General features: G+C 43.3%; 1 protein-coding gene across 1 annotated transcript in view; it reads right to left on the reverse strand.

Moving 5' to 3' along the window:
* sfmbt2 (Scm like with four mbt domains 2) overlaps window positions 1-12,863 on the reverse strand; it is a 27,901-nt gene extending 15,038 nt beyond the window's left edge. The window contains 4 exon segments of the mRNA XM_034577914.1: window positions 1,594-1,834; window positions 4,848-4,942; window positions 5,731-5,904; window positions 12,601-12,863. Of these exon segments, the coding sequence (XP_034433805.1) occupies window positions 1,594-1,834; window positions 4,848-4,942; window positions 5,731-5,821 (427 nt within the window). The 5' untranslated portion in view covers window positions 5,822-5,904; window positions 12,601-12,863.
* Between the last annotated feature and the right edge of the window lie 908 nt (window positions 12,864-13,771).

Below are 13,771 nucleotides of genomic sequence, written 5' to 3' on the forward strand. Positions count from 1 at the left end.
GAAATGAAGCAACTAACAATGTGTCTGTGAGTGTGTTGTTGTTGCAGAGGCCTCGACAGAGAACAGTCTTCATCACATGGTTCCTGCTTCAGTTTGCTGCCGTGTGGTCCTTTAATTATTACAGAATTTTATATATAGATAGATATATATACATCTATCTATATATAGATATGGTCGCTGCAGGTGGAAATGTCACAGTAAGAGCAGAGAGGCTGCTGGGAAAAGTTTAGGGATGACGATTTATTCTGGAAAGGCTGAGGGGAGGAGGTGTTCTCAAACAACCACCTCCTGTTTCCAACGTGGCCGAAGCTGAACGACTGAGTGAGAGTGATGTCGGGGGGGCGTGATGTGGCGTTTAGAAAAATGTCGGCTGAGACGTCTTGACAGTCGAAGCACGTGAAGGGAAACCTGTCTTTCTACTGAGTTTATTTAAAGCATCCACTGAAAGGTGGGAGGTGTTCACATGTTGTGTGTGTGTGTGTGTGTGTGTGTGTGTGTGTGTGTGTGTGTGTGTTGTGTGTGTGTGTGTGTGTGTGTGTGTGTGTGTGTGTGTGTGTGTGATGCCAAACAAACCTTTCTTCTCATTCAGTATTAAACAGCGAACACGTAAAATTCCAACCCACTCAACCCGCAACCCGCACAATTGCTTTCTTTACACATATTTTTCCTCATAGAAAAACTTTTGTAACTAACACAAAAAAACCACACAAATGCCACAATAAAAGAAATAAAACACACATTTTAGCTCCCTTCACATCTTAGAGACACTTTTCACCAATTTACAATGAACACGTTAATGTTCCAACAAGAAAATACAACAACAACTTTTAAAATCGTGTTTATACCTTTTTGTTTTGCCAAAAATAAATAAACCCAAAAGCTGATAAACTTATAGAAAATAATGAACCTGTAGTAAAGTTTTAAAAACCTCAGTATTCAGGTGATATTGCAACAAAACCTGGTAAAATAATCAATGTGTACAGAGCAGTAAAAATCCCATTAATTTCCTGAATAGAGGTTTTGATAATCAGCCATAATATTTTAACCATCCAAGGTAGATTCACCACAAACAACGAGATTGAGAAAACAAAGTTATATCCTCCTGTTGAAGACTCAGGTCGATCAGCAATGATTTCTCTATCTCACATTCTGCAGTTTGTGAGGGGCTGCAGGTTCTCAATGGATTATGGGATGTGTAGTTCCTTCACTCTTAAAATAAAAACAGTTTTGCCTTTTTTCCAAAATATCTTTGCTCCAAATCAAATGTTTTACGTTCTTGATTCAGTCGTAAAACTGGTCGAGACTTAACACTCGTTTTATAAAGATTTTTTGAAAGGTCAGTGTTACGCTCTATTGTTTGTATCATAATGAGTCGTGACTATAAAATAAAACACTTTAATTAAACCAAACAAAAACCTGATGGGTTTAAAAAACTTGTATTTGCCTCAAGAGTAAAACTGTAGATTTGTCGTGACGGCCGACATGTGCTTCTGTGGATATTGATCCTACCTTGTGTGTGTCTGTGTGTGTGTGTGTGTGTCTGTGTGTGTGTGTGTGTGTGTGTGTGTGATAGATCGCTCTGTGTCCTCCTACCTTCAGGGGGCATGAGGGTCTTGTTGTTCTGGGTGCACCAGCCCACCGGGTGCAGCTCGGCCGTCATGACATCGCACCAGAAGTCGGCCTTGCGGTCGTCGCCGTAGCCGCTGAAGCGCAGCAGCAGCAGCTGGCCACACGTGGTGATGATGGTGGCCACCCAGTACGTGTCCGGGCTGCTCTTATTGGCCACTTCCAGCTTCATGCCGGGCTGGAAGCTGCTCTGCAGGCTGATCTCCACCTGGGGGGGGGGGAGGGGGTCCGAGACACAACAGCTCATTAAAGGAATATTCATATTATACTCAATAAGTTCATGAATCAATGAGATAACACATTTATTTACAGACGCGCGACCTGAGTAAGCACCGAGGGTCAAAGGTGAACCAGGGAGGATGTTAATCAGCAGGTTGAGTAACTAGTTTAATATTTGCCTTCAGTTTCTCTTTCAAACGGGTTAAACTCAGGGTTTGTTGACAGCCGGCCTCGCCCTGTTGGACTCTGTCTCTACGTGGATCTCAGGATGGAACCCGGTCAGTGAAAACCTGACCTCAGCAGCTTCCTCTGTGTGACAGTCTGCCGGGGATGATTGCTGCTCTCTGAACATATTTTTACTTTAGAGGAAATGGACGTGAAGTGCAAAGGGGAAGTAGTTTTACACATAAGCGTCAGTTAATGGGAAGTAGTTCGCAGGTGTTACACGTCTCCTGTGGCTCGGCGGAGGAGAGAGTGACGCCGGTGACGTCCTCGAGGTCGAACTGGTTTCAACTTCTACTGAATAAGAGAAAAGACAGCGTGACTAAGTTTTTGGTGTTACCATGGCAACAGCTGTAAAGCAGTGTTTTCAGGGCTTGAGCCAAAAGGAAGTACGGATATTAGGGAGGGACACAAATTCCAATACTGATAAAACAGCCAATGTAAATATAGCAAAAGAATTGTCAATTATTTCCTAAGATGTCGTTATCAACCGCTCAAGACAAAGGAATGTAACTGAGGTTTGATGTTTTACAGTTTAACATTATTATAAATTACTATAAATAAAAACAAATCGAATATATAGAAGTTGAATGAAGAAAATAAACTTATTTTTCACTTGGAATATAAACAGATACTGATACCTATAGGCTCTTTTAAAGGTCACAATATTTAGGCCTGTGCTTCATCGATATTTAAAATCTCTTTCTATAATTTCACTGAACGACAACAGAGAAAAAGAAATGCGTGATTCTTGGACTCTTTGAAACTGACTGAGTATTTATCTGACCTTTTACAGACAATTAATTAAAACAATAACTAATCGCTAATGGGAAAGTGTTTTTTTTGTTTCAGCCACATGACATCTAGTCACAAACGAATGACTCAGGCGGATGATTCATTTTAACAAAGTAAAAAAAAAAATTCCTCACGACAGCAGCTACGGGAACTTGTTACCAACCAGCGCAGCACACACAGAGAGAGAAATGCGTTTCCACCATAGCCACAGGCTGCCAGTTCAATTCTTGAGAACCCTACGAGCCAGACAGGATGTTCGCATTCAACGCTCGCACAAAACGCACACACACACTCGCAAGTGAATGGAAAAAGCCAACATCTTAGAAATAAACACAATACAAATGGCCCCCGTGACTTCCTGCTGCAACAATGCAAACGTGCTGTATCACTCCGGTTGGCTTATGTAAGAGAGCTACAGGCGGCGTGTGTGTGTGTGTGTGTGTGTGTGTGTCTGTGTGTGTGTGTGTGGGGGGTGTGTGTGTGTGTGTGTGTGTGTGTGTTCGGAGGCCCAAGAGAAATCACTGTTTCAATTTGTCCAGGCAGAGAGGGAGAGCGAGCGAGCGAGGGAGGGACGAGGGCTGCACTTTACTGAATCACATTTTTCCGGGGGAATTCATGGTCTGTTTCCCAGTTACTCAATCCACTTACCAACGAGGCAATTTAGCTTCCCAGGGGAGCCCAAATCGCCGCAGTCTGTCCCACATCAGGGCCGCGCATATAAAAAAACCCACATATTCCAAATCTCGCCCTCGTTACGCGTTTTCGTCGCTGCGAGTGATGCAAGGAGCTGAAACGGTGGCACGGGCTTCCTCAGAAGTCGCCAGCAGACACGTCCACGCCTTCGCCGAGCATCCTGGAGGCTGGACGGTGCATCAGACAGGATCTCCGTCCATAATAACTTTTTAAAAATGTGCGTGTTCTTTACTTATTTAGAAAATACTCCGAACGAGAAGCGACAGTGACGATCTCTGGCTACGTCCACACTACAACGTTTTCAAACTAAAACAAAGCCGCGTGGACGTAGCCGAAGATCAAGTTTCCTGTAGAACAGACACATTCAGACGTTTCTCACTTTGGAGCAAACATTTGGTGATTTTTTCTTCATAAAGTTCAGATTTTAACCTTTTTAAAAAGTGTTTTTTTTGCCACTTTTACTTCAGAATGTGATCCGATCACAGGTGGACGGCTCCGAGTTCATCACATCAATACGTTTTGGTACTGAATCGTGTGGTGGGGGCACATTTTGGAGTATTTTGCAGTATTAATCACCAAATTTGAATTTGTTAAGAGTTTTGCATATTTATTTATCTTTTTAAAGTTAATGTGTTAAATTTCAACTTCCAATTTGCCTTTGCAGTTAAAAAGCTGTTCCTATCATCCACTGTTTTGTGCTTTTTGTAAGAGTAAAGTTTTGGCACCGGTGCCGTTTTAAAAGAAGCAGAAAAAAGTCCAAACGATAACAAACCCTTCAGTTCAAATGCTAAATAAATGCAAATCAACCTGAACGTCATTTCTGTTCACAACTGCCCTGAATCGTGATTTAGAATAAAATCCTCATATTCCTCCAATGATGTTATTTGAGAGCGAGGATACAGAAAAGACCGGGGGTGGATAATTAATCCTGAAATTAAAATACGAGCCTCAGAAATCTCAGTGTTTTGATTCAACCCTGAGATTTTCTGTCACTAAATCATTTTAATGACCTTCCCCCCCAAAAAAAGGCCTATTTGTATTCAGTGTATTTTCTTTGGTTCTTCAGTAATTACCAACGACTGTGTTTACAAAAGGCAGCGGAGGTTGTGTGAAGACACGTGCGTCATGAGGGAACGCAGCCAATGAGAGCGCTCGGTTGAGCAGCATCACGGCAGCGACGCTGAGCCCCGGCTCTCTTCAATACGTCGTTAAAGGATTCCTGCATGTGGCACTTATACCTGAGAGGCTGTGTTTAACGGATCAGCGAGGGGAGATCGTACGCCGTGACTCACATGTTTGAAGGTGGTGTGCGGGGCGGCGTTCGCCCCCGTCTCCTCCATGAACTCCTCCCAGTTAAACTCCGCCTCCTCCTCCGCGGACTCAGCATCTGTGTGAAGGGAAATCTCCCGTCAGTCGTCACCACAGAAACACACGGGACAGAGTAACGGCAGCGATTAAAACACACGCTGATGTTTTGTAAATGTAGAAAATGATCTTGTCAAAACACAAACTTCACAGGGGGGGGGGGGGTGGAATGTGTGTTTGTGTTCACAGCGCAGCGTTAGTCATCGTCTTACGTGATTCTGCTAATGTTCCTGCTGAAGGTGACAGTTGTTCAGAGTGTCAGGTTTTTTCCATTGTGTTTCCGTGTGTGTCTGTGTGTGTGTGTGTGTGTGTGTGTGTGTGTGTGTGTGTGTGTGTGTGTGTGTGTGTGTGTGTGTGTGTGTGTGAATTATGCAGGACTGACCCTGCTCCGTCTAATGAGAGGGAGCAGTGAGACGCTGATGTTTTGATGGATTTCGTTTCAAACAGATTGTAGGGTCTGCACACACACACACACACAGACACACACAAACACACACACACACACACACACACACACACACACACGCTGGCAAAACAAAGTTTGCACCCTTTCTCATTTAGATCTTAAGATGTCAGACACACAGAAGTATCACACTAACTTTTCTACTTGAGTAAAGGATGTACCCTTCATTTACACATCGACATTTAAGGACACTTTGAAACTCAAGACAAAACAAACTATACAAAACGCGGAACGGCCAGAAAAAGTGAAGAGGCTTAATTTAGAGACAAACACTAAACACAGTCTGTTGCTTCCAGAAAATCTTATTCATTTCCATCTGTCTCCATTATACAGCTCCAGGGCCTCACCTGTATTCACCTCCTCCTCCTTCCCATTGGTGGAATTGTACGGCCTGATCGAGGTGAGCGCCAGCGGCTGCTCCTGAGCGCCGGACTGCATCCTCCTCTTCCTGGTGAGTGTCAACTTCCGACCTGAGGGGTTTCAGCTCTTCCTCACTGCATCGCTCGCTTCCCTCGACGCCCCTGGAGCAGGAAACATCCTCAGAATTAACCTGCTGATCTACTTCATACGATCCTGTGTCTTAAACCTGTGTGATCACCGACAAGGAAACAGTCCATCGCCGGCTGCTGAGTTAGACTTTACTTCATAAATCTGCCGGCGGACAGAGAGAGATGCACGTCGCATTTCCAGTTTCTTGAGAAATAAAAACAGAGAGCGGGAGGTTTACAGGAGCAGCAGTGGCTGAGCGAGCCGAGAGGAGCGAACGCCACCTCCAGAGAGTCAATCACACGACTGAGGGGAAACACAGCTGATCTCAGGAGCGGAGGCAGAGTGACAAGATCCAAACAAACACGCTCACACTCGTTTCCTGACTCATTAAATCCTGTGAGAAGTTATCGTGTCAGCCTCGGCCTCTCCGGCCGCGTCTTGTTGGAATATCTGCTCGTGCACACGACAGCAAAACTCCGTCAGATAAACAATCAGAGTCCGACAATGTAGAAAAACTGGAATGACACGAGCCGACAGGAGAATGATACACAACTGTGACGGTGAATATGGATTCATGACGTATACAAGAGGAAGAAAATGTGGTGTCGGAGTATTTGGAAAAATTACGTGAACGCCACCTCAAGTCGGGGAAGTGTGTGAAGCTGTACACGAGTTTCTGACGTCATCATTTAAAAACCAAATAAAATCATTTTTACAATCAGCTCGATGCCGATATTAGGAAGTAAAATAATTACAATACAGATAAATCAGCTGATATATATATTACAATTACAGTTTTATTATAAAACTTTATTATAAATAACTGTAAATAAAAATATATATAGAACTTGAATTAAAAAAAAAAAAAAACATTCTTCTGCAACATTTATTCTGTAAAATAAAAGTTCAATTCGACGCGTATCTGAAACCATAAACACAGATACAGATCATGTTTGAAAGATTCATATCAACCGATGTTATCAGCCAACAGGAAGTGAGTTGTTCTACTAATACAAACTCCACCTAAAGCCACAAAGACACTGTTTTAATGTTTTTACATGAAGATAAACAAAGTCAACATTAACTTCTTTCAACTAAAGACTTTTCTCCTTCTGTGATCTGCTGAACAGAAGCAGTTTCTACGAGCTGCAGACCGCGGAGGAAGAAACACGTGATCATCAAACTAACTTCAGCTCCGAGGCGTCTGCAGTCAACACCTGATTGTGACTGATTGACTTGTTTGTCTCCACTTTTCCCCAAAAAAGACTCAGAAGGTTTTCTTTCCCCCCCCCCGACACTGTGACGTGCTGCTCTGATTAATGAGGCAGACGTGTGATGTGATTAGTCAATCACTCAATCAATCAATCAATCAATCAATCAATCCCTGACAGAGTTGGATCAAACACATCCTGACGTGTCTCCTCCTGTTGCAAGTTGACAGTTCACTCATTGAGAGATAATTACATATAATGGATTTTGCCATAAGAATATAATATATCTTAATAGTTTAAAATCCATCATCTCACCACGTCTCTTCTTTCTTTCCTCCCTGTTTTTTTAAACTGTTTTTATTTCCCAGATCAAAACCACTGAAAGATGAATATCCAGCTCAGCGATATGTGTAGAGCAGCGTCGTCCTCCACAACAACAGACCTTGTTTGTCGCTCGCCTGGCAGTCGTCCTCGGTCATGCAGTCACATCGCCTGTGACTCACCCCCCCGACTTCCACCCACTTTCATCAACCTGGCAATTAACACGGAGGCACGCTGCCGTCACGCAGACATTCTCCATCACGCCGAACGCAGCTCCACATCCTGTTTTCACTCCCAACTCTGAAATCAGTGTCCCGGAGAGAAACGGGAAAAATATCCTGGATTTTTTTAACCAAAAATGGGGAAATGAGTAAGAATCAAACAATATTCTCTGGACCGCAGAATAAAAGCCCAGCACATGTGCAGAAACTGCTCCTGCTGCTGTTTGAGCCGAGCGTGTTTACAGAACTGTGAGGCTACAAAGGCTGTGAGTGTCTCCGAGTGTGTGTGTGTGTGTGTGTGTGTGTGTGTGTGTGTGTGTGTGTGTGTGTGTGTGTGGCAAACCCCCCACCACACACTCACAAACACACACAGCCCTGACGTCCCACAGTGGCTCCAGCATACATCCATTGCGTAAACAGCGAGCTGAGCTAATTTGGCTCACATGACGCTGTTTGCTGTGCCCCCCCCCCTGCAGCCCATCACTGCCTCTTGCCTAAACAACGACTATCTTCAGCTGCATTGACACATCACTGTTGTCAACATGGCGTCATCTACAGCTCATTACACCTCACGCAAACACCAGTGGCAGAGAGAACGAGGAAGACTTCACAGCAGCTCTTATCACCGGGATTTCCCCTTAAAATTCCCCATAAGTGAAGAGTAACATAAGTTTTTGTTTCCCGTTGACGCTGTGTAACAGTGTGACACACGGGTCCAGCCCCCTGGCAAAACGTCAGAGTGAGAAAACAGCTGGGAAATTATAAAAAAAATAAAGTTTATACAGCAATTTGTTCAACTATGCTACAGAACAAAAGCAGTAAAATGACCAGAACAAATATAAAACTGAAAAAAACAGGATACATATTAAATATCTGGAGAATTTGCCGCGTGCGAGTGATGGCGTTGATGTGTCTAATAAGGGACGGATGCAAAACTTGCAAAAACAATTATCAGGTTGAAGAAGAGGAGCCATACACGAAGAGGACGAAGACGAAGAACTTGGAAAAACGATGACGCCTGAGTCGATGCGTCGTAAACAAAAACACGTGGTTTCCACGACAGAATTTCTACGTCAGGTCCTGAGTCCAGACATTTTCTGGAGTTCATGTCTAAAAACAAAGTCTCCTTCAGCTTCTGTTTCACTTCCACACTCATAGATTTATCAAAAATATGATTAAAAGAAAGATGAATAGGGAAAATTATGACTTATGACGTCACTCATTCATTCAAACCTTATGGACGTCCACAAGATCTTTTATCGTTTAGTTAAACTTAATGAACATGTGCTGACTTTGAGCTCCATCATCAATCATAAACTGGAGTCAACACGTATGAACCGCCCTGAAAACTTGTTTTGAAAGTTTCATTTCAAATCCAGTTCACTGGAAATGTGTCGCTGTCCAAATACTTAGAAACCCACACGGGACGTTTCCACCGAAACTCATCCTGACATATTTATTATCTTTGTAAACTTTTTTTGGGGACGTCATGGAATTTAAAAAGGTCAAATATTTCACTCTTCTTTTTTTTTTATCGAGTTAATTCAGTTTCCAGAGGTTCTGAAGAATGTTTCTCATTTAAGAGCGGAACCACATGTTCGTGGTTTCCCAGTGTTGGGCCTTTAGATTTCTGATGGTGTGAGGATGAACTGGAAACTGATAAACTCCCAATCCTTCACTAAACACCTGAGTTGTTTGAAAAGGAAAAGGCTGAGTTACTGAATGTGAGGAGGAACACATCTAGAATTCCTCCATTAGGGACGAAGTCATGATTTTCATTATTCGTCTGTCTTTTAATTATGTTTCTGCTGAATCTATTAGTGTAGAAAAACAGTGGATAAGCTCAAGGACACATCTTCAAATTCCATGTGAACACAAAGAAGCAGCAGTTTGTCACATTTGAGAATCTGGAAGCAGCAAATATTTGCTTTTTTCCCCTGTTTTCGGACGTGAGGTCCAGATTTGTCATTTTTCTCGTGTGAAGAAGAAGCAGCAGCAGATTGTCCAGGAAAGATCAGTGTTGTTGTTTACAGCTCATCCACAACGACATCAGCTCTTTTCACCGAAAAGCTCTGGAATCTCCTCGTCTTTCTCATCCTGAGATATTTATAACCTCTTTCAGTTTTGCGTCAACACGTCCACTCTCCTCAGAATTGACATAATCTCACTGGGACTGGCAGGAAAAACCCAGGAGAACGTCGGCAGCAGAGAACATGTTCGTTCTCCCCTCCGGACAAATTCAGGTAAGATGTCTGGAGACACGTGAAAGCAGCGATATTGTAATTAATCATACAACGAGAGAATAACAGTAAATCACCCTGTCAACACCTTCTACGCCCTGTGATAGCATGTTGAGTTGTGTTTTCCTTCTTCTCTAGATTTGGAGCCTCACTGGTTAAACGAGTTTCCAAACCCTCGGGGACAGAAAAGCATCCACGGCCTTTTGTTCTGTAAAATGTCTTTTTCATTATTTAAACAAGCCAACTTTTTCCTCTCTCTCTCTAAATTGGACCTCAGCGTTTGTTCCTGATGAGGCTCTACTGGCCCCGCAGCGTCCCGCAGGAAACCAGTCCAGATTGAGCACCGGGGGATTAAACTGGTCTGGATGAATTAATCTCAGACGCAGGACCCCAGATTGAGAGGGGGGGGCTTTTTTCCTTCTCTTTCTGTTTTTTTTATTTATTAGCTCCTGATGGGGCGCTGGGCATCCACGTGTTGTCCTCCTGCCTTTCCCTAAATCCATCCTCGCCAAAGATTTAATGGGGGATTTAGGAGATTAACTACCACTGCATGGGCTTGGGTTTTATTGAATTACTCCCTATTAGGTTCTCCTCTTTTAGAGCCATCCCAGAGTTGTTTCCTCCTGGCAACGGGAAGAACTGATAAAACAACATTGTCCTCTGTTTCTTCCTCTTGATTCCTGCAGTTGTTAGCGTAGACGTGCGCACAATGCGGCCTGTGTGCTCTACGGCCAATTAGGACAATCTGCGATGCTCACTGAGATCAGATAAACAGAAAACTGCCCCTGGTGGACCACGGACAAACAGAGGAGGAGAAAACTGAGCAGCGGCAGCAGCCAATGGAGGAGAGGAAACTCCCTCTATTTCAACATCAGTGACTGGAAACGCCTCCCAACAGCGCACACACATAAACAAGCACTACACACACACACACACCCTGAAGACTTTCTGTCTTTGAAAATGTGACATTTGCCTACGTCCTCCCTTATTTAAATAGAGAGCGGGAGTTAGATTGACAACAGGAGAGAGAGAGAGAAAGGAAAAGAGGAGTCGGAGAGATCAACATTTCCTTCCCTCTGTTTATCCATCCTCCTCTCCATGGAGAGAGGGAGAAGGAAAGAAAGAGACATGTTTCATTCTCTCTGTTTATCCGTCCTTCTTAGAAAGATAGAAATATCAACATTTTCTGTAAATTCCCTTCTTCCTTCTGTTATCTTTCTGTGTAGCTCATCACTTCCTTCTTTCTCTTCATCTTTCCTCTTTTAGAAATAAGACAGTTCCCTTCTTTCTGTCTTTCTGTCTCTCCTCCTCCCTTTAATCTAGACAGATTTAAAGTCATGTCCATCAATAATCACTCACATTGATCCTCTCTCCATCAAACACATTTTGAATTTCATATTCAGTTTCTCTCTTTCTTTCTGTCACGTTTCTTTCTTTATCTCCACTCTCTCTCTCTCTCTCTCCCTCCCTCTCCCTCTCCTCTCATCCTCCACTCTCAGCTCCATGATAAAAACCCAGCAGATATCTGCGGAGCCACGAGAAGCCTGATTTATTCATGCTGCACATGAACGTCTCTCAGCGTCTCCACAACATTACGCACGGCTCTTTATTGTTTCTGCTCGTTATGGTGACGAAGGGGAACGTGGAGGAGGAATCATGGGAAATAAAGCGACACCTCAATTCAACAATGTGACAAATGAACAGACACGTGCGGTAATTATTAAATTATTTAAAAAAAATAATATGAATGACTGCGCAATTAGTGTGAGAGTGAAGGCGAAAAGTGGAATAAACTCGTCCTGCTGTTCGCGTTGTTTGGCTGAATTTGAACCGGAGTGTGATCGTGACGCAGAGACGAGCTGCAGCTTTTTGTGTGTGTGAGTGTCAGTGGATAAAAGTGAAAGAGGAAGCACATGAGGAAGATGAGGCGTTCAGGGTGTAGCCAGCTCGCGTAGACTTTGCACACTGAAAAGTGCAGCGGAAAAAAACTCCGGCGGACGCGCAGGACGCACACTTTGGATTTAATTCACTAACCCCCGTGTGTGTCCACGGAAAGAAACCGAACCGGGCGCGTTATCTGCCGCGGTTCTCTTTTTTCCTCATTCAGAGATTTGGAAGGCGCAGTTTGTTCCTTCCCGCACCGCGAGCACCGTGAACCCGCCATGTTGAAAGTGCTTTGACATTTGGGCACAGTCCGGTGTTTTCCACGGGATTTTTACGCACGGGGGGGGGAGAAAAAAAAATACCCCGCATGACTGTTGTGTAGAATAAATACGTGGGTTGATGCGTTAAATCTCACGTTAACGTTTTTGGAACTTGAATCAATTTGGGGGTTGTTTTTTTTAAACGCAGAAATAAAACAGTTAAAATATTAAAAGAGACTCTCGAGGTGTTTATTATTTTGTTTTTTTTTTATGACGCAGGAAATTAAAATGTGCGTAATTTGCCTGTCAGTTAATAACGTAATAAACGGAATTACCGGGAGCTGCTGCCACGAGACACCGAGCTCCTCGTTTAATTCCAGCGCGTGAGGCACTTTGGAACAAGTTGCTCTCGCGCGGACGAACGCTGGTTTCTACAGAAACCGCCTCGTGAGCACTTCAGGCTCTTTTAAAGCGGAGGAGGAGGAGGAGGAAAAATAACTCCGGCTTTATTTCGTCGACTAAATAACAAAAGCGAAGCAGCCGCAGTGGAACCGCCGCTCGCGGCTCCGCTCGAGCCCTCACCTGTCTTACCTGTCCGAGTTTCCCGTCGTCTCCCCGTCTCCAGACCTCCTCTGCCTTTTTTTTCCTCCACCTTCCTCTCCTCTTCTGGTTCGCGTGAGCTCGAGCCGAGCGACGTCTTTCAGCTGCTGCTGCTGCCCCCGTTCCAATATGGCATCTCCCGTCTGCGCATGTCCAAAACACATGTACAGATATTTCTCAAGCCAACTCCTCCGCTGACCTTTCGAGCGCAGCAGCAGCAGAAATAAAAACCAAAAGAGAAGAAACGTCCTGAGTCGGTGAGGAGGAAGGAACTCGTCCCGTCCTCGGGGAGTCAAACATTACGCAGCGGAACGATATGAGAGTTACGCAACAGAAGCGTTAGTTGTTTGTTTTTTTTTGTATTCGCATTGAGGCTTATTCTGATGTAATAGTATTAACCTACAAGTATCTGCCTCCGTGTTCATCCCGTCACATGAATCCACATGGAATCAGTGTGTTATTCCAGGATTTACTGCCTGTTATCACACGAAGATCATATCTACTGACCGATTCAGTTTTATTGGATACGATAATAAAACTATATCTACACACGTGGTTCATCTTTAAAGCTCTTTATGTGTATGAATAATCCTGATAATATTAATTTATGTTTTCTTAGTTGCTTTTTTTTTAACCAATCCCCCTCAGATCCATTTTCTTATTTCTTTTATTTTCTGTTTTTAAACCAATTTCCTCCATATTTCATATTTCTTGTTATTTATATATATATAAAAATAATCCAGGACCATCTCTCTTATCAAAGTCAACACTATCCTCTAGTGGTCGGAGCGCATTTCACCACCTCTGATAACCCCCCCCCCCCCCCTTCAAACTCTGTGTGTAACACCTCCACACTCACAGTAAGTTACGTGGAACTTAAACTCAACTGTCAGGGAGGAAAATGGAGAATAAGAAACCACATGACTCCATATGATCAAAGTTCCTACATTAAGTTTCAGTTCCTTTCGACGCACAGAAAGTTACATCAATTCAAATTCAACTTGCATAGCGCCAAATCAGAATAGATGATGTATAGTAGTATTAATAGTTGTAGTAATAATAATTAGTTGAGTATATAATGAAGTTATTAATATTTGCAGCATCAGTTAGTAGTAGAAAGTAATGATGGCATTTCATGCTTAATGTGTATTGGGGACAGTGT

Source organism: Hippoglossus hippoglossus, chromosome 23, assembly GCF_009819705.1.
Source record: "Hippoglossus hippoglossus isolate fHipHip1 chromosome 23, fHipHip1.pri, whole genome shotgun sequence".
In the NCBI taxonomy this organism is placed as follows: Eukaryota; Metazoa; Chordata; class Actinopteri; order Pleuronectiformes; family Pleuronectidae; genus Hippoglossus; species Hippoglossus hippoglossus.